This window comes from Sesamum indicum, unplaced genomic scaffold, assembly GCF_000512975.1.
Source record: "Sesamum indicum cultivar Zhongzhi No. 13 unplaced genomic scaffold, S_indicum_v1.0 C01509, whole genome shotgun sequence".
Taxonomy (NCBI): domain Eukaryota; kingdom Viridiplantae; phylum Streptophyta; class Magnoliopsida; order Lamiales; family Pedaliaceae; genus Sesamum; species Sesamum indicum.
Window position 1 is genome coordinate 1 of NW_011630155.1, and position 1,202 is coordinate 1,202.

The 1,202-nt window shown below is 51.4% G+C and overlaps 1 protein-coding gene across 1 annotated transcript; it reads left to right on the forward strand.

Annotated features, from left to right (window-relative positions):
- The first annotated feature begins 224 nt into the window (after window positions 1–224).
- LOC105155299 (translation initiation factor IF-2-like) lies at window positions 225–986 on the forward strand. The gene has a single exon (XM_011071174.1). It carries the CDS (start codon window positions 225–227, stop codon window positions 984–986), a length of 762 nt encoding a protein of 253 aa, XP_011069476.1.
- Window positions 987–1,202: the final 216 nt, after the last annotated feature.

Here is a 1,202-nt window from a genome sequence, read left to right on the forward strand (position 1 = left end):
TGTAAGAAACAAAGACGTAAATTTGTGAAATTATAAAATATAATTAGTAAATGATGGTCTGAACAGACATGTCCTTATAGAAAATGAAAATGGTCTCAAAGGACATGACATGAATCAATACCACCATTCACATATGCCCCTCCACCTATAAATCTCTCCACCATTTCCCCACCTTCCCTCCATCGTCCAACTCTCGTCTCTCCTTTCATCCCATTCAACCAACCATGACGAACGGCAACACTGGTGGTGATCATGGCTCTCCTTCCAAGCCTACTCCGAATCCCAACCCAAATAGCCCACGCCAGGAGGAGAACCCACGCCGGCGCAGTGGCGGAGCAAATGCTCCTCCTGCCAGTCCCCGACGCCGTGGAAGCCCTTCTTCTCCTCCTAAAACTAGGCCGGTTATGGGCGTTCCTGGTGAATCTGCTTTCGCTCCTTACACAAAGCCACGCAGTGAGCCAGGTGGAAGTGGTGGGCGCGGGGTCGAGGGGGGGCCTGGGTTACAAGGGGCTCAGGTAGTGCCGGTTGGAAGCGGTGGCTATGGAGTTGTTGCTGCACCAGGGGCGCTGAGGATTGGTGGGAGCCCTGCAGCGAGGAAGAGAGTTCGGGAGAGTGGCGCTGGCAGCACGACTGCGGCAGGAGGAAATCAGCCCGGGGAGGGTGCAGGTAACGTTGTGAATTGCAGCGTTTGCGGGAAGGGCTTCCCGTCTCAAAAGGCTTTGTTCGGGCACATGCGATCTCACCCTGACAGGGGGTGGAAGGGGGCACATCCGCCCCCAACGTTCAAGGCGGAGGAGGAATTCGCTGATCTTCATGGTCTGAATCTGCCTGAAGCGGGGAGAGGTGGAGATGCCCAAGAGGGCGCTGCTGATGATCATCAGAAAGAGGATGAGGCCGCCGAAAGTGAAGAGGAAGAGGAAGCCGGCGATTCCGGGAAATACCGCTTGCCAGATTTGAACAACCCACCACCACCTGATGCTAATTAAATGAATGCAAGAGAAAGCTTGAAGTCATAAACTCTACACATTGATGTTTTTTTTTCCTTGTTGTTTCTGCAGGTTGAGGGTTTTGGACATTGGTGGCGTGTTCTTGATCAGATGTTTGCATGCATGCATGCATCCGGTATCTGATCAATACGTACTTTACTTTATATTAATAATTATGTGTGCTGTTAAACTGTGGAATTCATTACGGAAGAACTA

Coding starts and splice junctions, on each gene's coding strand:
- LOC105155299 (XM_011071174.1), top strand. CDS start 225: ATGACGAACGGCAACACTGGTGGTGATCATGGCTCTCCTTCCAAGCCT.